Here is an 18713-nt window from a genome sequence, read left to right as displayed (position 1 = left end):
TCCACGATACGAAATAAAAAAAGAAAAAATTCAGGGAAAAAAAGAGGTAAAATGAAAATAATATAAAAATGTCCCATGTGGACTTTTCACATAAAACAAATCGATAAATTTTCATATGACAATACACAGGCGTGCATCAGTCACTATTCAACCCTCAAACTGAACGGATCGTAGTATAGTCTTGTAATAAAAAGTATTATAGAAAAAAAAAAACACCAAGTCCACGAGTTATTTTTCTGTAATAACATCTGACAGGTTCTACAACACTCATATCTCAGATTAATTATTATTAGTGACAATAGCTAACATTTTACGTGTCATTAAATAATAATAATAATAATAATATTTAAAAATAAATTGATTTAAAAAATTAATAAATTCTTTAAATAAATATTCAAACGTGACAGTTATTGTGCTTATGTTATTTGTAATTTAAAAAAAATTTTCTCAAATTATGTATTAAAATTTAAAAAGCACAAGTGTTCTTCAGTATAAAATTTGACATTTTGATGATAGTGTCATATAACATAAATTAATTGTTATTTTATGATTATTAACTAATTACTTTTATGTGGTGTTAAATAATAATATTAATATTTAAAAATAAATGAATTCAAACAATTAATAAAATTCTTTTAATTAATATATTTAAACATGACAGTTATTGTGCTTGACCTTTTTAAATTTTAATAATTTGAAGAAATTTTTTAAATTACAAATAACATAAGTGTTTTTAAGTACAAAATTTGACACATAATAATAGTGTCACATAACATAGTTTAACTATTATTTTATGATTATTAATTAATTACTTTTATTTAGTGTTAAAAAATAATAATAATAAAAATATTTGAAAATAAATAAATTAAAAAATAAAAAAAATTTTTTTATAAATTGTAAAATAAATAAATAAATAAATAAATAAAAATATTCATCATAATAATAATAAATAAAATTATTTTGTGTTCATTAGTATAATTTAATTTAAAATTACAAAGTTATTATTTTTATTTTTTTTTTTTTATTTAACAAGTGTCAGTTTTTTTTTTTTCTTTTCACAATTACTATACATTTTATTCTCATTAAAAAAAGTACAACGCGAGCTTATAACTATCGAGAAATTATCATCATGCTAGATATTCATAAAATAATTAATTTTATAATCAATTAAACAATTAATGAATTTATAAATAAAAACATAATCCATATAATTATACAAATTTTATATGATAATAAATTAAATTAATTTGTCAATCAATAAAACTTTTATTATCATTACAAACAATTACAATAAATTTTTTTTTACGAACCTTTTTTTAAATTATCCAATTAAATTTTCTAAAATATCACGAGTCGATAACGTAGCAAATAATTCCGGTCTTCATTCATTTTTATACCACACAATAATAATGATAATTTACTCGCCTCTGATTGGCTCAGAATAATTGATTGTAAAATTGGCCAAACTTGCTCCAAAGTGCTCCAAAGTGACAAGAGAGCGATTATTTTATCTGTATAAATTAATCATCAACCACACACAAAATTCAAACTAATTATATTACAACACAATACATCGAAAATTTATAATCATAATTTTGACATTTTATTATACAAGGTATTTATAATAATAATAATATTTAAAAAAATTAAATTAATACTCCAAATTTATAATATCACAAGGTTATGTTTACGTAGAGATAACACGTGTGGTTTTTTAAACAAAAAAAAAATGAGAAAAAGGAGCAATATTAATAATAATAATTGTTATAACATTTTTTTTTTTCTTTAGTTAACAATTATATGTAAAAATACATAAGATTATTTAAATAATAACTCGTTGAAAGTTATGTCGAGACGTCAATCAACAAGTAAACAAAGAATACGAAAAATTAAAATTAATTATTTGCCTGATAATATACAAGAAATTGCTGAGGAAATTGAAACATTAAAAACTCATATTGATATACTTAATGACGATTGTCTTCCAGAAATATTTATGAATTCAACAATGGAAGATAGATTACAAGAAAAACATGGTGGTATGTAAAATTTGCTTTTTTAGTTGATAAATTTAATCATAGTATGTTGAACACCATCTTGAATGTAATTTTGATTCTATTTATTTATTTATTTATTTATGTTTTTAGATTGTACACAAAAAAAAAATGCATGTCAAAATAATTGGAATGATATACATGGTATAGATTTTACATATAAATGTCCACAACATTGTGATAATAAAATATTATTAACTGAACTTGAAGAAAAAAAAACATATGATGTTGATCATGCACTTAAACAATGTGGTAAATCATTGGAAAATTTAAAACTTGGTAATATACCAGATGCTAGAATATTAATGATTATTCACGATTATTGTCATAATTTAATTAAATTAGATTTGGATTTAATAAATTATGAAGAAAAATATTTTGAAAAATTTTTTGAAAATATGAAAAATTTAAAACATCTTGAAATTAAAAAACCTGGTTATTTTACGAAAAATTTTGTTCAAGAATTACACCTACTTCCAGCAACAATGGAAGAAATACATTTATATTGTTCAAAATCACCAGCAACTAATTTCGATTACAGCTGTACAGCATCAGCTGAAACATGGAAAAATGTAAGTATTATTTTTTTTGTTTTTCAAGTTAATTATTAATGGAATAAATAAAAAATAAATTAATATAAATTTTCTAATTTTTAGACATTGAAAAAATTTAATTGTCTTCGTGCTTTAACACTGTATAATTATACAATTGATGCTAAAATAATGAAAGGTATAATACAAAAAAAAACAATAACAAATTTAAATTTATCGTTATCGAAATTTGAACGTTGTAATCATATGATAACACGTCTTGTTAATTTGGAAAAGCTAGAATTTCAATTTTCCGATCAAGTTAATGATGCCTTGTTACGTTTATTATCAAGTGAATGTAAAAATTTAAAATATTTAAATTTAACATGGTGTCAAAAAGTAACAGATATTGGAATAAAAGATTTATCAAAATTGGAAAAACTTGATGAATTAATTGTTTGTGGTATATCAAGTAAAGATTTTACTGGTAAAACAATTAATCAATTTAGTAAATTAAAAAAATTTGATTGTCGTTGTTGTAATCGGATTGGTGATAATTCAATAATTTCATTGTTAAGAAATTCAACATGTCTTGAAAAATTAAATGTCAGATCAACATCAATATCTGTTAGAACACTAATAAGTGCTACAAGTATTACAAATAATCGTAAAAATAATATTGTCCTAACATTACGTGTTGGTAGACGTGATAAATTTGATTTTAATGATAAACAATGGATATCACCATTTTTAAATATTGAATATGATGAATAATATATTTGTATTTTATATTATTTAATTAATCAATATGTTAATTAACATGATCAATTTGTATTTGTAAAAAAAATAATTGAAATACTTCAATAAAATCATTGCAAAATAAAATTTTATCCTTAATTGTTTCCTTTAATTTCCTTTTTAATTAATTGTTAAATTTAATAATAATTATTTGTTTATTAATTTATTATTAATTAACAGGGTTATTTGTTTATTTATTTTTTTTAAGATCATGTTTCATGTGGATAAATAAAGTTGATAATGGTTTAGTTAAAATGCCAATTACAGTTTATCATTTGTGACATATCATCAGCTGTCAGAGTAAATAAACATAAGCCACATTTTTAAATAATTAAATTAACTATTAAATCATAATTTAACAATACCTAAATGTAATTTAATTATTAGTTTATGTTATTCTGTTGAAATATTATCTTAAACATTTCATTATATTTTTTTTATAACATATGCAAAAATTTTCTTTGATTTATTTAGGTTATCTCATATTGCCATGTTGTTTAATTAATTAATAATAGTTTATTGTTGATTATTTACAGAAAAATAAACATGGCAAAACGACGAGCTGAAAATAATATTAAAAAGACAAAAAGAAAAATTAAAAAAATGTCAATTGATAAATTAGAAAATCAAATAATTGTTGATGAATCAATTGGCAGTATGACACTTAATCAAGATTGTCTTTCAAAAATATTTAGATATTTATCAATTGAAAATAAATTAAATGTAGAAAAAGGTATTTATTTTATAATTAAGATAATATTTTAAATAATTCATTTCATTTTTATTATTTTTTTTCAGTTTGTTTAGCTTGGAAAAAAGCTGCCAAATGGTCTTGGAGTAATATTAAAATTTTTACACTTGATAAAAATAAATTTTCAATAAATAATGAACAACTTATTGAATCATTGTATTTAAAAAAAATTTTAACACGTTGTAAAATTTATTTACAACATTTAAAAATTAGAGATATTTTAGATGAAAATTTAGTACCTTTGTTCAATAAATCATGGCCAAATTTAACAAAGCTAGATTTAAAATTAAATGGATATGAATTTCAAAAATTAGATAAATTATTTTACAATATGGAATGCTTAAAATGCATAATTGTTAAAAATTTAATTCATATTACAAATGAATTTCTTCAACAATTACAATATCTTAGTAAAAATATTGAAGAGATACATTTATTTTGTTCACCACTAAATTCAATTTGTGATTTCGATTATTGTAATGAACAGTCATCAAACACACTGGTACCAGTAAGTTTAAATAAAATTTATAATTAAAAATTTTTCAATAATATTGTAGCAATAATATTAATATTTCTTTTCAGACATTTGAAAAGTTTGATAATCTCAAATCATTAACAATCAACGGTTATAAACTTGATGAAAATATCATTAAAATAATTTCGAATAAAAAAAAATTAATTTATTTGAGTTTATCACGTTGTGAACTTGAGACAACTAGTTGTCTAACAATGATATTAAATTTAAATAATCTTGAAACACTAAAACTACGATCAGTTAAAATTGTTGATGATTTATTTTTATATAATTTATCACGTAAATGTTTAAATTTAAAACATTTAAATTTAGCACAATGTAATAAAGTAAGTGATACTGGAATTATTGAATTAACAAAATTAGATAAACTTGAAGAATTAATTTTAAATAGATCAACAAATAATATAGTTGATATATCTGATAAATCAATAAGGCAATTTCGAAATCTTAAAAAATTACATTGTTTTGGATGTGATTGTGTTACTCATGATGGCATTATCAAGGTGTTAAAAAATTCACCAGAACTTGAATTGCTAGATATAGGAAATACAGAAGTATCTCCAACAATATTTTTACCAATTGCATCAAGTTTAACAAGACACAGAACAAACAATATTATATTAACATTAAAAGTTGATTTAGTTTGGGATATTTTTGCACCTGATCCACGAAAAACAATTGAACCATCACCTTATCTCATCATTGATAAATCATAATTCATATTTAGATAAATTTACCAGCTTTTTTTGTTATAAATTATGTAATTTATTATTATTAAAAATATTAACATTGACAGCATGATAAATAAAAAGATTCTTTTAAAAAAATACAATTTATTTTTCCCCACCAATGCCAATATATTATTTGTCTGACTATAATTTATAAGTTTTATTTAAACATTTATTTAATTGACTCAGTGTTGATCCAAGTTGTACAAAGATCGATTGAAGAAAAAAAAAAAAATCATGTCATCACAAAGATACAGAGTTTTGGATTTATACAAAACGGTAAATATAATTAATTTAATACAATTAAAAGAAAAAAAAATTGTTAATTATTATAAATGTATTTTAGTTGCTATATATGGGAAAAGATTATCCTCAAGGCTATGATTTTTTTCGTAAAAATTTAAAAAATTCATTTACAAAAAATAAACATGAAACTGATCCAGTTAAAATTGAAGAAATGATTGAACGTGGTAAATTTGTCATTAAAGAAATTGAAGCACTTTATATGCTTAAAAAATATAGAACAATTAAAAGAAGATATTATGATGAGCCTGTTAATAAATAATTATATAATAATAATATTTTATCATCTACCTTGATGTTCAGAAATTGCAGAAATTAAAAAAAATAAATATTTAAAAAAGAAAACACAGACACCATATTGTTTATTATATAAAACACTTGTTATTTTTTATTGTAATATAATAAATAAATAAGTTTTTAAAATATTAACATTGTTTTGTGTGAATGATTATAATTTATTTTTAATTGAAACACAAATTGAATAATTTATAAAACAAAATACAAATAACAACATAACCTCTATTTTTTGACAGTGGGCAGATACACTCTAACAACAACATAAACAAAATATTTTGATAATAAATTTAAACATTGTTAATAAAGCATTTATTAATAAATATTTTGTAAAAAAAAAAAATGGCTGTTTGTATTGCGGTAATTGGAAAAGATGTAAGAATATTTATTTCATTTTAATTTGTAAAAAAAAAAAATATATCTAAAAAAATTATCTATTTACAAAGTTATATTGTTATTGTTTTATTAAATATAAATTTATTTTTAATTAACAGAATTCACCAAAATTCATAAAATCTTCATCAAAAGAAACTGCTCTAGAATTTCACTACAAAGTTCACACATCTATTGACATTATTGAAGAAAAATTAAATAATGGCAGTAAAGTTGCTCCAGATAGTAGAGAATTATTTTTGGGACTTCTTTATTCAACAGAAGAACATAAAATGTATGTCTTATAAATTATCATCTACGTAACAATATAAATATTAAAGCTAATTTATTTTTTTTAATTTAGATTTGGATATACAACAAATACAAAAGTAAAATTTGTTGTTGTTTTGCAAGCATCAAATGCATCATTTCGTGATAATGACGTTAGAATGGTAAAAATATTATTAAAATATAATTATCAACAATTAAATTATAATGATAATTAATTTTTCAGATTTTTCGTAAACTTCATGTTGCATATGCCAATGCTGTGTGTAATCCATTTTACATTCCAGGCGATGAAATAAATTCAAAGTAAAGCTTACATTTTAATTTCATTATATATTAAATAGACAAATTATTAATTAATATTATTTTTTTGTTTCAGATCATTTACAGCAGCAGTAAATGAAATAATGGGTCTTGGATAATTTATATTTACTAAAAATAAATAATTTTAATTAACTAAATTAATATATAAATTAAATAAACAAATAAGTTATAATTAAATACAATAGTCATAAAACTATTATGAATTATTTGGCTGTGAAATCCAATATCCCCATCGTGTAAATAATTCACCATCTTTATTTTTTTCTGTTTCTTCTCGAAATACTTTTATTTTGACTCTTGGTACATCTGTTGATATAGTAATAATAATAATGAAATTTATTTTTAATTAAAAGAATAGGTAGTTTAGCTTACCTTCGTCAAGACTTGCATGATTATCAGATTTAATTAAAGTTAATGAAGCAGCAATTATTGCCAGTATCAAAATAATTCCAGCCTGATGATAAAAATATAATTGACTTGTTTTTTTTTGGATGGTAAATGTAATTTAAATAAATACTTACCAATAAATTCATGTCAATGATCAACAAAATACTGAGATAATCAATCAATTGTTAATTCTTTTATATAAAAAATATTTAGAGCGTAACTAATAAGTAAAATTTTTATTGATTTATTGAGAAATCAGTGAAAGTAAATCATAAATTTAAAAAATGACCATAAAATTTAAATTGATATATGGAAAGTTTTTAAATTTATTATAGAAAAAAAAAAATAATTTAAAAATTAATTAACATCAAGAATAAATATATTCAATTTCCATTGTATTTTTTATAATTGTTTTTTTGTTTTTTTTTTTCATTTTATATGGAAGCCTGTTTACATTTGTTTTACAATTCTATATTTTTTTTAAAATTTTTAAGTTGATTCATTTTTAACATTGACGAGGTAATTTTTTTTATTTTTTCAACTCTAAAATACATCAGTTATAAATTTTTGAATTTTATTTTTTTAAAATCATATATAATCTTTTTTTTTTTTTTAAATTATTGAAAAAAAAAAATTATCACCGTCTCATATATTTTTTAAAGTTTTATACTTTATTAATTTTTCTGTTAATCAACAGTTTGAATTTTGAGACTCAAAATTGTGTTTGGAAGACAATATTTTTTTTTTTATTTTGCAAATATCATTTGCTCTTTTTTTCAGTACTCAATATTAAATTAATTTTTTTTAATACATATTTCTTTGTTTTTTGAATAATTCGTTAATTAAAATTATAATTATTTTTCATTTTAGTAATTTTGTAAATTAAATTTCAACAAAAAATGAACATCTTTTTATCTAGACATTTCTCTTCATTATTACAAATGAAAAAAACAAATTGAGATAAATTTCTAATATAAATTTTTAATAACTACATATTAATTTATTAATTTTAAAACGTCTTATTGCTAAATTGATTCTATAGACAGTGTCACATCAAGTGACACCTTGGAAGACATTCGATTATTTTCATTTTTTAATTATTTTTTTCAATACTCTTTTTGTTTTTTTAATTAAACATATTGCATCATATATATATGTATATAACTATTGAAGTAAAATCAATTACATTCAATACAAATAATCTGGTAAATAGTTTTTTTATCTGACAGAGAACATACACTTATAAAATCCAAAAATCTAGCCAACAGTGTATAGTTAATATATATTCTTGTACATATTTTTTTTTTCTTTTTCATTGACATTGCCATATAATATAAGGTTTTTTTTATTTATTAATAATTAATATATATATTTATTTTATATCATTTGTAAATCATTAATTGGAAGACATTGATTTATCGATGATTATTAATACTATTATTGTCAAGATATTTTGAGAACAAAATAATATTATTTTTTGTTTTCATAGATAATCCCAAAATTTCTTAATCGTTTAAATGATTTATTTTTTTTGTTTATCACTGAGTTGACTTGTTTTTTACGAGTAAAATAATTCAAAAAATGAATAACGCAGTATTATTTCTAATGCTAGACTTATATGTATATCATGATATTTCGTAAATTGGAAGACACTGATATGACGTTATTACGCGTATAAATAAATAAAAATGAAAAGAAAAAAATATGTAGATAATTAAAATGGTAAACCAATTTCAAATGCTTCAATAAGTGCAGTGCCAGAATCATAAACACCAATAACACCAAATAATACACCAAGAAATATAACAAAACAATCATACATTATTTCACTTCTTTCCATTGAATTTCTTTTGAGTTTAAGATGAAAATAACATGGCCAAATAAATGACAACATTGTACCAGTAAATGAACCAATAAAACCCATAAGTATACTAAAATGTGGTATAAATATTGCCATTAATATTGTAAATAATATAACACCAATTCTCCATGCAAGACCCCAAACTTTTAATTCATGATCAACAGTCCAAATTGTTGGAAATATTGTTTTTGGTTTACCACGTAAAAATGCTCTTTCTAATAATTCACAAGCAGCATAATATGGTAATGGATATGATAATACAGCTTTAATAACAAGACAAAAATTAACAAGACCTTTAAAACTATTTGAATGTAAATTATTTGTAATAACTTGTTGTGTATCACTTTGAAATGTCATAAAACATATCCAACCAAATAGTGCTTTAAATGCAGCAGCAACAATATGACTCCAATTAAGCATCCAATCAAATTTTGAACGATCAATTAAATTACCTTCTAATGTTGGAAGAAATATATGTGATGTATAACTAAATACAATAACACCAAGTGATATTGGAAATGTTTTCATATCAACTGTCCATTTAACTCTTGACCATCCCCAATCACTTATTTCTAGCAAACAATAACCAAGTATTATTGCATTTATAAATAAATGTGCCATTGTACACCAAAAACTTAATAATGATACTGATTGTAATGTTTTTAAAAAACCAAGTGGAATTAAAAATATACCAATTAACATCATCCAACTTCTTGTATCAATAATACCATCTGGAAAACAACCAATCATTAAATCACCACATACAACAACATACAATATACATGTCATTAATAATTCAATTATTTGGGCAATATTAACAGCTCTAGCACCCCATCTTGGACCAAAACATTCTTTAGCAATTGATACATATGAATCACGTACACGTATACGTTGACCAGTTGCAATATCTAATTCATAAAGACATTCAACAAGAATTTTTCCTGTATAACAGCAAATATGAGCAATACCAATCATTGCTGCAATTGCCCAATAACCACCACGAAGTACAGCAAATGGCAGTGAAACAATAAACATTCCCTAAAAAATTATCATTATTATTTAATTAGTTAATAAGTTAATAAAATATATTATTAATTGAATTTACTTGAATTGCATTGGTGACATTCCAAGCTGCTTGCCATTCATTTATTTTAACACCAGATCCAAATTCACCACCCTCATCATATTCACTAAATCCACCACTGCTCATACTTGCACCTCTTGTTACTTTATCCCTGTTGATTATTATTATTATTTAAAATATAAAATATTATTATTAATTAAAATTTAATTATAATAATTACCCATTTCTTTGATAGCTAAATGAGTCTTCAGCTATTCCACTGCTCGTCTGACCCCCAAACGCCTTTTCTCCATTCATTTCTCGCATTTCTGTGTTATCACCACCTTCACCAAATGAACGAAATTGTCCTGGTACTGGTCTTTGTTGTTCATTGTTATTAATTCCACCACCAGCTCCACGTATTAATTCAATGCATGGACTATTTTCTGGCCATTTTGCTTTTAATGTTTCCCACATAACATTCACTGTTGCACTGAATGATGGAATTGAATATCCACCAAAATTCGCCATTATTTAATCTAAATTAATTAACAATTATTAATCATTTAAAATTTAAAATAAAAAAGGAAAATTTAATAGTATTCATTCATTCATTTTTTGTAAATTATCATTTTACTAAAACCGATCAATAAAAATATTTTATTCTCGATAATTATTTTTATAAAATTAAATTTCTAAAAAAAGAAAAATTAAATTTTAGCATTTTAATTTTTTTAAAAAAATTATATTTTAATTGATTTTTTGAATTTTAAATAATATATTGTTTAAATTTTTTAAACAAAATAAAACTTACTTGGTTTTTTTTTTCACACTTGATGAAATAATAAATTAAATTTTTTTTATGTTTTTATTGATTAATATTTCGTTGAATTAATTTATTGGCAGCAAATGAATTTTCAACTATTTAAATTATTTTTTCAGGCACTTGATGCGAATAATAATTATATGTTAATTTAAAAATATTATTTATCAATTTTCACATTTATTATTTAACCACATGATTAACTCGTTATTAAATATAATTTTTAATTATTAAATTAGATTTTTTAAATTCATGTAATTTTGACATTGAATGGAGACACGGTGTTTGGGGGATGGGATGAGAGTGGAGTCAGCATCCCCTTTTTCTAATTCTCCAATTTTTTTTTTATTCGATAATTTTTTGTTGAGCGCACGCCTCGATCAATGTGGTCCAGCCAAGATCATGCGCAAAAATAATTTTAACATTTATCTAAATAATTCGGAGCATCACAAATGACAATACATTTTTTTTTTTTTTTCCCCTCTGTCAATACTATTTGATCTAACTTTTTCAAATTACTTATATTCATTCGAAATATTCATTTCGAAAATTTATACTCTTTCTCTCTTTTTTTATAATTTTTAAATAACAATTACTTTTTAATAAATAATTAAATCATTTTAATGTTGATCAAAAGGTATGTTACATTTTATGAACAATAAATTATTGACATTAATTTTCTTTTAAAAATACAGTAATGAAGACTTTCATGACAATTTTACTGTTTAAATTGAACTATGTTTATTTATTTTAATTTTCACATTTAATGAAATTATAAATCTTCTCTTATTCATCAAGCATATTTATATCAAACGTAAATTTTTTTTTTATTATTTATTTATATTCACAGTTTTTATATTAAAAAATCAACGAATAATAAAACAACAATTTCAATCATTGATTGAACATAAAGTTACGTAGAAATATACTAATAAAAATTATTATTTGCTAGATTATTATTTATTTATATTTTTCAATGGCTATTTTTTTATAATTATTGTTATATTGTTAAAAAGATTGATCAATCTAGTATTAGATAGAAGATTATCTAATTTTTGTTAATTGTTTATCTCTTTGTTTGTAATCGACTGTTAAATATTCAGATACAATTAGGGTTACGTCACACATACCATCGGGACCTGATACGACCATTTCCAATTTTTTTTTACGATTGATTGATATTTTGTCTGCTTTTTTGACCAATCCAAAATTTACACCTGTGTTCTTAACGCTAAAATATTCTAAATCTGGTGAATTTTCAAGAACTTTTATGGTTGATTCATTTGTAATTTTATTGCTGAATGGTAACATCACAATTTCCATATTTTTGAGTAATTTAATTGAAGAGTCAGTGACGTTATTAAACCCGAAACAATCAAGATTTCTTAAATAATTCATCTTTGAAATTGCTACTATACCAGCATCGGTTATCCAAGGACCATAAATTCGAAGTGATTCTAATTTCTCCATGACATTGGCAACATTATATAAAAAATCATCAGTAACTCGGGATTTTATAATATATAAGCTCTTGACCGAACTATATTTTTTTAAGGAATCCAATTTATTTTCACTATATTTACACTCGTCACTAGTGGCTTCTAATGTAGATTCTGTCAAAGCTAAATAATCGATTAAACTTTTGGGACTACCTATACCAGCAAATTGAAACTTTTTCAAGGCCTTCAGTTTAGAAACCACCTGCAAAACAAAGGATTCATAAGAACCTATATATAAAGTATAAAAAGGAATATTTTTGCTTTTTTTTGTTTTTTTAATAAAATTTAACTTACACTAGTGATTTCATCTGGAAAATTAGTACAGCCCTCCATGTATTCAGACCAATTTGACAAATTCAGTTCAGTCAATGTATCAGCAACATTTAACAATGAATTGATTAAAGTAACAGGTATAAGTGTATCGGGCGTTTTAAAACATTGAAATATAATTTTCAATACTTTTAGTTTCAAAAGATGTGTAAATGCATTATCGAATATTGCATCGTCCATACATTCAATTCTTATTCGAAGTTCTACGAGATTTGGACAAGACTCATTGACAACTGGTCTAATTCTCTTAAATAACGACCACATTTATTAAGAAGCGATTTTAAAAAACTAAATTGTCCATCGGTTGTTGGATAATTTTTCGTTAAAAAATTTTGATACTCATCATATCTCCAATAAGTTAGTTTAATTTTTTTGACATTAAACCAAGCATAATAATCAAGGACTCTTTTCCATTGTTTACACACTAAAAAAATAAATTAATTGTCATTATTAAATAATTTATTTTATATGTTAATTATCATTATCATACCCAATGCAATTTTTGGTCTTTCACATGCTGGAAGATACATGAATATTTCAGCCAGGCAATCATTATTAACACGTTCCATTGTTAGTTCCTCTTTGGCATATGAATTATGATCATCATGATAACCGTATATCTAAAAAGAATAATCAACATATTAATTATTATTAACTGAACGCGGCTATTGGTACTCATTCCGTCAATTGAAATATGAAGTGTGATTTAGAGTGAATTTAGGCTCATTTTATATAGTTGGGTAAGTTTTAGCTATGCCTTTTTGTATAATTAATAATTATACAAGCACACCTATAGACTTGAGAATTTTACTATTTTTTTTTTACATATAAATTACAACAATCAATGTAATTTAATAATAATCAACTAATTACGTTCGATTAGTTTAATTTATCATCAAATAGAGAAAAAACTCAAATGTATACAAAAATAACAAAATTATAGTAGGTATGAATAATTGTAAGTAGCAAAATAGTGTAATGGTTCATTTAAACTATTTAAATGAAAAAAAAAAATTGAATGTAAACATCGGTAACTGAACGCGGCTATTGGTACCCATTTCGTCAATTGAAATATAAAGTGTGATTTAAAGGAAATATTATATATAGTTTGATGTCCGTTGGACTATTTATATTTAAATCTACTCTAATCATTTAATTCAAGTTTTCAGTTTATCAAATTATTGTTATTATTATATGGGTGAGTAGGTTATTTTGGACTAACCTTATTTTCTATTTTGCTGCAATGTGTTGAAATTTGTCTTATAGCTGGTGAAGATCTACTCCATGGTATTTGCTTAGGTTTATATTTTTTTACCAAGTTTTTTTTCAACTCTGATTCACGTAATCTTTTGAACTGAGTCATATTTGATAAAATATGCTATGTAAGTTTTGGTTTAATATTTTTTCTATTTCGATGTATTATACATATTATATTAAAAAATAAATCCAACTTTTTTATTAAGATAAATTATTTTGCAGTCGGTTAGCTAACTAGATGCTATCAAGCGGCATTTTTGTTGAAGGTTTTTTTTAACTGTCTATATTTATGTTTATATTTTTTGCAACGTTAATAATAACAAGGCTTGAACTTTGAACTTTGAAGCACCAAGAATGAAGGCTATACAAGGACTGTGAGTGCGTACATGCTGTGTTGTTCACACAGATATACAATTTGCCTTTGTGTGCTTCGATATTCAATAGTAAGGTTTTAATTGTAGTTCAAAAAAAATACTTTTAAAAAATAAAAATTGAAATTCTTTCTCTCTTTTTTTATAATTTTTAAATAACAATTACTTTTTAATAAATAATTAAATCATTTTAATGTTGATCAAAAGGTATGTTACATTTTATGAACAATTAATTATTGACATTAATTTTCTTTTAAAAATAATGAAGACTTTCATGACAATTTTACTATTTAAATTGAACTATGTTCATTTTAATCTTCTCTTATTCATCAAGCATATTCATATTAAACGTAATTTTTTTTTTATTATTTATTTATATTCCCAGTTTTTTTATATTAAAAAATCAACGAATAATAAAACAACAATTTCAATCATTGATTGAACATAAAGTTTCGTAGAAATATATTAATAAAAATTATTATTTGCTAGATTATCATTTATTTATATTTTTCAATGGCTCATTATTTTAATTAATATTCTATTTTATATATATTATAAAAAAAAAATTAAAATAAATAAATGAACATATTATCGGATACTTTGGAATATCTGGGCGAAAAGGCCGTTAACTACAAATTTGTACAATTAAATTTATGGAAAAAAAAAATGTATATATATTTAAATACCATGAAAAATAATAAACAAAATAATAATAAAAATCATAAATATTTTATAAAAATGGACCCGATGTTTTTATATTTTTTTTCTAACGATTTGATATTTGACAAAAAAAAAAAAAAAACAATAAATAATAAAAATAAGTCTGATATTTAGAAAAAAAATTTCTTGTTTATTGCAAAAAAAAATTATTGTAAGTCTTATATAATTTTGGAACGTTTATAAAAATCACTTTGTTTTTTTTTTTTTCTAATAAATTATTTTTAAACTTAATTTTAACGATAAAAATGTGTATTATGTTTTATTTTACTTTTTAAAACTTAAAAATGATCAATACTTATGCTGAATGTTTTTTAAATGATTTAAAAAAAAAAAGTTTGAAAATAATTTAATTATTGCTTATTTTTATCCAGTTGAATCTTTTGGTGATTTTAGCGATTTATTATCTGAAGCGATACTTTCAATCGCACTGTCTTGTTGTCATGAAGACTAGTCAAAATGTCATGAAGACTGCAAAAGACATGAGACTATATATATTTATTTATTTTAATTATTAATAGGTTACTTATTTTTTTAAATAAAACTTTGTATTAATTTATTTACTTGTTTTTAATTTATTTAATATTTATTAATATCATTAATATTATATTTAGTCTTCAAAGTATATGACATTTCAAAGAACTTAATAATTTTTTTCTTTTCAAGTGGCATTTGTGGAGTAGTACCTATTAATATTGTTGAAATGTTATTAATTTTTCATTTTTCATTAAACGTATTCACTATTGATCTGAAAAATTAAATAAATTAATTTAATCTAACAAGTCATCATAAAATCAAGTAAAAAATTTTTTGTAAATTAACAATATAAAGCTGATGAGATTTTTAACGAATTAATAAAATACTGAGGACAAGCAGTAGATAATGAATTAATGTAAACACAGAAACTATGCTGGGAGCTACTGTCCTTATTAGAACAGCTATTGCAGATTTGCAGGAGGTAACACCTGTAATTAATTTTGTAAATAATTCAAATTTATTTATTTATTTTTTTTTTTAATGGAAATGAAATTTATATTTTATTGTTATCGAATCAATATCATATTTAATTTGATATAATTTCTAGCTTTAAAGCAAGCAATTGCTAAAAATTATAATTTAAAATAATTGTGTCCCGGTTGATAAAAATATGTTCTTAACAACTCAATATGTTGTTTTTTTTTTTATAATTATTTTTTTATTGTTAAAAAGTTTGATCAATCTAGTATTAGATAGAAGATTATCTAATTTTTGTTATATTGTTCATCTTTTTGTTCACAATCGACTGTTAAATAATCAGATTCAAGGGTTAAGTCGGGCATACCATCGGGACCTGACATGACCACTTCCAACCTTTTTTTACGATCGCTTGATATTTTTTCTGCTTTCTCGACCAATTCAAAAGTTACACTTGTGTTCTTAACGCTAAAATATTCTAAATCTGGTGAATTTTCAAGAACTTTTATGGCTGATTCATTTGTAATTTTATTGCTGAATGGTAACATCACAACTTCCATATTTTTGAGTAATTTAATTGAAGAGTCAGTGACGTTATTAAACCCGAAGCAATCAAGATTTCTTAAATAATTCATCTTTGAAATTGCTACTATACCAGCATCGGTTATCCAAGGACCATAAATTCGCAGTGATTCTAATTTTTCCATGACATTGGCAACATTATATAAAAAATCATCAGTAACTTGGGAATTTATAATATATAAGCTCTTGACCGAAGTATATTTTTTTAAGGAATCCAATTTATTTTCACTATATTTACACTCGTCACTAGTGACTTCTAATGTAGATTCTGTCAAAGCTAAATAATTGATTAAACTTTTGGGACTACTTATACCAGCAAATTGAAACTTTTTCAAGGCCTTCAGTTTAGAAACCACCTGCAAAACAAAGGATTCATAAGTACCTATATATAAAGTATAAAAAGGAATATTTTTTTTTTTTTAATAAAGTTTAACTTACACTTGTGATTTCACGTGGAAAATTAGTATAGCCCTCTATGCATTCAGACCAATTTGACAAATTCAGTTCAGTCAATGTATCAGCAACATTTAACAATGAATTGATTAAAGTAACAGGTATAAATGTATCGGGCGTTTTAAAACATTGAAATATAATTTTCAATACTTTTAGTTTCAAAAGATGTGTAAATGCATTATCGAATATTGCATCGTCCATACATTCAATTCTTATTCGAAGTTCTACGAGATTTGGACAAGACTCATTGACAACTGGTACTATGTTACAATGGCTATATGTTGTCAAGTCTAATTCTCTTAAATAACGACCACATTTATTAAGAAGCGATTTTAAAAAACTAAATTGTCCATCGGTTGTTGGATAATTTTTCGTTAAAAAATTTTGATACTCATCATATCTCCAATAAGTTAGTTTAATTTTTTTGACATTAAACCAAGCATAATAATCAAGGACTCTTTTCCATTGTTTACACACTAAAAAAATAAATTAATTGTCATTATTAAATAATTTATTTTATATGTTAATTATCATTATCATACCCAATGCAATTTTTGGTCTTTCACATGCTGGAAGATACATGAATATTTCAGCCAGGCAATCATCATTAACACGTTCCATTGTTAGTTCCTCTTTGGCATATGAATGATCAGCATGATAACCGTATATCTAAAAAGAATAATCAACATATTAATTATTTAACTGAACGCGGCTATTGGTACCCATTCCGTCAATTTAAATTATAAAGTGTGATTTAAAGGGAATATTATATAGTTGGATAAATTTTAGCTACAGTTTGATGTCCGTTGGACTAGCTAATCTACTTTATGTATTTATATTTAAATCTACTCTAATCACTATTATCATTTAATTCAAGTATTTTCAGTTTATCAAATTATTGTTATTATTATATGGGTGGGTGGGTTATTTTGGACTAACCTTATTTTCTATTTTGCTGCAATGTGTTGAAATTTGTCTTATAGGTGAAGATCTACTCCATGGTATTTGCATAGGTTTATATTTTTTTAACAAGTTTTAGATAAATTATTTTGCAGTCGGTTAGATGCTATCAAGCGGCATTTTTGTTGAAGTTTTTTTTTAACTGTTTATATTTATGTTTATATTTTTTGTAACGTTAATAACGACAAGGCTTGAACTTTGAACTTTGAAGCATCAAGAATGAAGGCTATGCAAGAACTGTGAGTGCGTACATGAAGTTGTTCACACAGATATACAATTTGCCTTTGTGTGCTTCAATATTCAATATAATAGTGGAAAGGGTTTTAATTGTAGTTCAAAAAAAATATTTTCAAAAAAATAGAAATTGAAATTCTCTCTCTCTTTTTTTATAATTTTTAAATAACAATTACTTTTTAATAAATAATTAAATCATTTTAATGTTGATCAAAAGGTATGTTACATTTTATGAACAATTAATT

At 22.8% G+C, this 18713-nt stretch overlaps 8 protein-coding genes and 1 long non-coding RNA gene across 9 annotated transcripts; 5 read left to right on the top strand and 4 right to left on the bottom strand.

Annotated features, from left to right (window-relative positions):
* Nucleotides 1-1336: 1336 nt before the first annotated feature.
* LOC122861117 lies at nucleotides 1337-3469 on the top strand. The gene is made up of 4 exons (XM_044165301.1): nucleotides 1337-1615; nucleotides 1790-2039; nucleotides 2148-2626; nucleotides 2711-3469. Exons 2-4 carry the CDS (start codon nucleotides 1847-1849, stop codon nucleotides 3356-3358), a joined length of 1320 nt encoding a protein of 439 aa, XP_044021236.1. The 5' UTR covers nucleotides 1337-1615; nucleotides 1790-1846; the 3' UTR covers nucleotides 3359-3469.
* Nucleotides 3470-3928: 459 nt separating this feature from the next.
* On the top strand, nucleotides 3929-4477 carry LOC122847866. The gene is made up of 3 exons (XM_044145723.1): nucleotides 3929-4115; nucleotides 4181-4368; nucleotides 4448-4477. Exons 1-3 carry the CDS (start codon nucleotides 3929-3931, stop codon nucleotides 4475-4477), a joined length of 405 nt encoding a protein of 134 aa, XP_044001658.1.
* Nucleotides 4478-4540: 63 nt separating this feature from the next.
* LOC122861118 (F-box protein SKP2B-like) lies at nucleotides 4541-5400 on the top strand. The gene is made up of 2 exons (XM_044165302.1): nucleotides 4541-4641; nucleotides 4716-5400. Exon 2 carries the CDS (start codon nucleotides 4863-4865, stop codon nucleotides 5382-5384), a length of 522 nt encoding a protein of 173 aa, XP_044021237.1. The 5' UTR covers nucleotides 4541-4641; nucleotides 4716-4862; the 3' UTR covers nucleotides 5385-5400.
* Nucleotides 5401-5562: 162 nt separating this feature from the next.
* On the top strand, nucleotides 5563-6131 carry LOC122861120 (electron transfer flavoprotein regulatory factor 1). Its single transcript, XM_044165304.1, has 2 exons — nucleotides 5563-5675; nucleotides 5743-6131. Exons 1-2 carry the CDS (start codon nucleotides 5634-5636, stop codon nucleotides 5959-5961), a joined length of 261 nt encoding a protein of 86 aa, XP_044021239.1. The 5' UTR covers nucleotides 5563-5633; the 3' UTR covers nucleotides 5962-6131.
* On the top strand, nucleotides 6128-7159 carry LOC122861119 (trafficking protein particle complex subunit 2-like protein). The gene is made up of 5 exons (XM_044165303.1): nucleotides 6128-6368; nucleotides 6488-6660; nucleotides 6730-6817; nucleotides 6880-6959; nucleotides 7033-7159. The coding sequence occupies exons 1-5, from the start codon at nucleotides 6336-6338 to the stop codon at nucleotides 7073-7075; spliced, it is 417 nt and encodes a 138-aa protein (XP_044021238.1). The 5' UTR covers nucleotides 6128-6335; the 3' UTR covers nucleotides 7076-7159.
* Nucleotides 7160-7168: 9 nt separating this feature from the next.
* LOC122861121 lies at nucleotides 7169-7521 on the bottom strand. Its single transcript, XR_006374465.1, has 3 exons — nucleotides 7499-7521; nucleotides 7350-7431; nucleotides 7169-7283 (listed from the first exon to the last, which is right to left on the bottom strand). It is a non-coding gene; the product is annotated as an uncharacterized LOC122861121 (long non-coding RNA).
* Nucleotides 7522-7731: 210 nt separating this feature from the next.
* On the bottom strand, nucleotides 7732-10821 carry LOC122861116 (vesicular inhibitory amino acid transporter). The gene is made up of 3 exons (XM_044165300.1): nucleotides 10530-10821; nucleotides 10331-10460; nucleotides 7732-10263 (listed from the first exon to the last, which is right to left on the bottom strand). The coding sequence occupies exons 1-3, from the start codon at nucleotides 10817-10819 to the stop codon at nucleotides 9079-9081; spliced, it is 1605 nt and encodes a 534-aa protein (XP_044021235.1). The 5' UTR covers nucleotides 10820-10821; the 3' UTR covers nucleotides 7732-9078.
* A 743-nt stretch (nucleotides 10822-11564) lies between these two features.
* On the bottom strand, nucleotides 11565-13481 carry LOC122861115. Its single transcript, XM_044165298.1, has 3 exons — nucleotides 13431-13481; nucleotides 12905-13364; nucleotides 11565-12812 (listed from the first exon to the last, which is right to left on the bottom strand). The coding sequence occupies exons 2-3, from the start codon at nucleotides 13202-13204 to the stop codon at nucleotides 12156-12158; spliced, it is 957 nt and encodes a 318-aa protein (XP_044021233.1). The 5' UTR covers nucleotides 13205-13364; nucleotides 13431-13481; the 3' UTR covers nucleotides 11565-12155.
* A 3045-nt stretch (nucleotides 13482-16526) lies between these two features.
* LOC122847865 lies at nucleotides 16527-18553 on the bottom strand. The gene is made up of 4 exons (XM_044145722.1): nucleotides 18214-18553; nucleotides 17817-17943; nucleotides 17260-17750; nucleotides 16527-17177 (listed from the first exon to the last, which is right to left on the bottom strand). Exons 1-4 carry the CDS (start codon nucleotides 18283-18285, stop codon nucleotides 16527-16529), a joined length of 1341 nt encoding a protein of 446 aa, XP_044001657.1. The 5' UTR covers nucleotides 18286-18553.
* Nucleotides 18554-18713: the final 160 nt, after the last annotated feature.

Source organism: Aphidius gifuensis, linkage group LG1, assembly GCF_014905175.1.
Source record: "Aphidius gifuensis isolate YNYX2018 linkage group LG1, ASM1490517v1, whole genome shotgun sequence".
Lineage (NCBI taxonomy): Eukaryota > Metazoa > Arthropoda > Insecta > Hymenoptera > Braconidae > Aphidius > Aphidius gifuensis.
The sequence above is the reverse complement of the archived record's forward strand: the minus strand, read 5'-3'. Positions and strand labels throughout refer to the sequence as shown.

Coding starts and splice junctions, on each gene's coding strand:
- LOC122861117 (XM_044165301.1), top strand. CDS start 1,847: ATGTCGAGACGTCAATCAACAAGTAAACAAAGAATACGAAAAATTAAA. Junction 2,040..2,147: donor ATTACAAGAAAAACATGGTG/GTATGTAAAATT, acceptor TTATGTTTTTAG/ATTGTACACAAAAAAAAAAT. Junction 2,627..2,710: donor CAGCTGAAACATGGAAAAAT/GTAAGTATTATT, acceptor TCTAATTTTTAG/ACATTGAAAAAATTTAATTG.
- LOC122847866 (XM_044145723.1), top strand. CDS start 3,929: ATGGCAAAACGACGAGCTGAAAATAATATTAAAAAGACAAAAAGAAAA. Junction 4,116..4,180: donor TAAATTAAATGTAGAAAAAG/GTATTTATTTTA, acceptor ATTTTTTTTCAG/TTTGTTTAGCTTGGAAAAAA. Junction 4,369..4,447: donor ATATTTTAGATGAAAATTTA/GTACCTTTGTTC, acceptor TTCAAAAATTAG/ATAAATTATTTTACAATATG.
- LOC122861118 (XM_044165302.1), top strand. CDS start 4,863: ATGATATTAAATTTAAATAATCTTGAAACACTAAAACTACGATCAGTT.
- LOC122861120 (XM_044165304.1), top strand. CDS start 5,634: ATGTCATCACAAAGATACAGAGTTTTGGATTTATACAAAACG. Junction 5,676..5,742: donor TTTTGGATTTATACAAAACG/GTAAATATAATT, acceptor AATGTATTTTAG/TTGCTATATATGGGAAAAGA.
- LOC122861119 (XM_044165303.1), top strand. CDS start 6,336: ATGGCTGTTTGTATTGCGGTAATTGGAAAAGAT. Junction 6,369..6,487: donor TTGCGGTAATTGGAAAAGAT/GTAAGAATATTT, acceptor TTTAATTAACAG/AATTCACCAAAATTCATAAA. Junction 6,818..6,879: donor GTGATAATGACGTTAGAATG/GTAAAAATATTA, acceptor TTAATTTTTCAG/ATTTTTCGTAAACTTCATGT.
- LOC122861116 (XM_044165300.1), bottom strand. CDS start 10,819: ATGGCGAATTTTGGTGGATATTCAATTCCATCATTCAGTGCAACAGTG. Junction 10,461..10,529: donor TTTAGCTATCAAAGAAATGG/GTAATTATTATA, acceptor AATAATCAACAG/GGATAAAGTAACAAGAGGTG. Junction 10,264..10,330: donor ATGTCACCAATGCAATTCAA/GTAAATTCAATT, acceptor ATAATTTTTTAG/GGAATGTTTATTGTTTCACT.
- LOC122861115 (XM_044165298.1), bottom strand. CDS start 13,204: ATGTGGTCGTTATTTAAGAGAATTAGACCAGTTGTCAATGAGTCTTGT. Junction 12,813..12,904: donor TTCCAGATGAAATCACTAGT/GTAAGTTAAATT, acceptor TTTGTTTTGCAG/GTGGTTTCTAAACTGAAGGC.
- LOC122847865 (XM_044145722.1), bottom strand. CDS start 18,285: ATGCAAATACCATGGAGTAGATCTTCACCTATAAGACAAATTTCAACA. Junction 17,944..18,213: donor GCAGCAAAATAGAAAATAAG/GTTAGTCCAAAA, acceptor TATTCTTTTTAG/ATATACGGTTATCATGCTGA. Junction 17,178..17,259: donor TTCCACGTGAAATCACAAGT/GTAAGTTAAACT, acceptor TTTGTTTTGCAG/GTGGTTTCTAAACTGAAGGC.